Raw genomic sequence first — 1954 nt, 5'->3', positions numbered from 1 at the left:
TTTGGAAATTTCAAATGCCTTGTGCTATTTGTGGGATTGACCCTCCTCTCTGCCTCCTCCTCCTCCTCCTCCGGCGTGTTCTTCCTCCACGGTCCCCTAGTCACCTGACCAAACGCCATGCAAATCACTCTGCTGCTAGAGCCTCATTGGCCGCTTGTGGCTCATTTAACCGCTGTCAGTGCGCATCATATGGCCGCCGCTTTAACCAACTTCTCAACTCCGACATAAGCAAAGTGGCTCAAATGCGCATTCTCTCACAGTGGATGTGAACCAACCCAGGCGAAGACAGGGCGAAAAACTGGTTGGAACATTTTATATCCTTTCTCGGATTATTTTTTGTGTCGTATTTGATTCGTTTGGGTTTCAGAATATCCATTCTGCGACTCAGTCGACCTGTGCGTCCCCGAACTTTGTGCGCACTTAGTTTATCTTAAAAAAGGCTTTTTTTCTCTGTTGGTGGCGAACTTTAAAACCAGGTGAATGTATAGCATGATGATGGAAACTGACCTCCATTCCCCCGGCCCCCAAACGAACACGACCACGGGGCAAACGGGGCCGAATAGCGGGTCCAAAGCGAACCAGGAGCGGGTGAAGAGACCGATGAACGCGTTCATGGTGTGGTCCCGTGGGCAGCGGAGGAAGATGGCACAGGAGAACCCCAAGATGCACAACTCTGAGATCAGCAAGCGGCTGGGGGCCGAGTGGAAGGTAATGTCCGAGGCTGAGAAGCGTCCTTTCATCGACGAGGCGAAGCGTTTGCGAGCCATGCACATGAAGGAGCATCCGGATTACAAGTACCGGCCAAGACGGAAGACCAAGACGCTGCTGAAAAAGGACAAATATTCCCTCGCAGGTGGACTGCTTTCCGGGCCCAGTGGGGGTGGTGGAGTTGGTTTAGGGCACGGCATGGGATCCTCGGGGATCGGACAGAGGTTGGAGAGCCCCGGGGGTCACGGAGGCTCGGGCGGCTCCGGCTACGCGCACATGAACGGCTGGGCGAACGGCGCGTACTCGGGGCAGGTGGCTGCAGCGGCCGCGGCCGCCGCGATGATGCAGGAGGCGCAGCTCGCCTACAGCCAGCACCCGGGGAGCGGAGCCCACCACCACCACCACTCGCACCACCACCACGCACACAACCCGCAGCCCATGCACCGCTACGACATGTCAGCGCTGCAGTACAGCCCCATCTCGAACTCTCAGAGCTACATGAACGCTTCACCCTCCGGCTACGGCGGGATCACCTACACACAGCACCAGGGCTCCGGCGTCTCCTCCTCCACTGCCATGGGGACGTTAGGGTCGCTGGTGAAATCGGAGCCGAGTGTAAGCCCTCCCGTCAGCAGCACACACTCACGGGGTCCTTGCCCCGGAGACTTGAGAGAGATGATAAGCATGTATTTACCGACCGGAGAGCCGGGGGACCCGTCAATGCAAAGTAGACTCCATGCCTTGCCGCAGCATTACCAGAGCGCCACGGCTGGAGTGAACGGGACGGTCCCTCTAACACATATTTAGAACTCACAGACAAATTGAAAACTGCAAACGAACACATAACCAAATATTTACCTCTTTTCTAAATAACCCCGGCCCCGAGATCTACCTGCATTTTGTACAGAATGTTTATGATATTGTAAATGAAGGGTAAATAGCATATTCATCTCGGCTTTTTTTTGGAATAGCAACCAGTGGAATTATATAACGAATATGAAGCTGAGATATTGGTTATTGTGCTATCATCTTTTTGTCCATTACTTCACAGTCTTAGTTGAGGGTTATGCCAGGTCCACGTGGGGAGTATTTGGTTCAATTGTCTCATAATTTTCTTGTAAGTTATTTGAAAATGAGAAAACGTGTCATAATCATAAGAAAGTGCTTTAAAAAGAAATGGGAAAAAATCACGTTCTTTAAATATTTGTGTTCATTTGCAGAAGCCTGTGTCTTAGTTCTTGGAAAT

General features: G+C 52.1%; 1 protein-coding gene across 1 annotated transcript; it reads left to right on the top strand.

Annotated features, from left to right (window-relative positions):
• The first annotated feature begins 480 nt into the window (after positions 1-480).
• LOC133021730 (transcription factor Sox-1a) lies at positions 481-1515 on the top strand. Its single transcript, XM_061088695.1, has one exon. It carries the CDS (start codon positions 481-483, stop codon positions 1513-1515), a length of 1035 nt encoding a protein of 344 aa, XP_060944678.1.
• Positions 1516-1954: the final 439 nt, after the last annotated feature.

This window comes from Limanda limanda, chromosome 16 (genome assembly GCF_963576545.1).
Source record: "Limanda limanda chromosome 16, fLimLim1.1, whole genome shotgun sequence".
Taxonomy (NCBI): domain Eukaryota; kingdom Metazoa; phylum Chordata; class Actinopteri; order Pleuronectiformes; family Pleuronectidae; genus Limanda; species Limanda limanda.
This window is presented reverse-complemented; position numbering and strand designations above follow the sequence as displayed.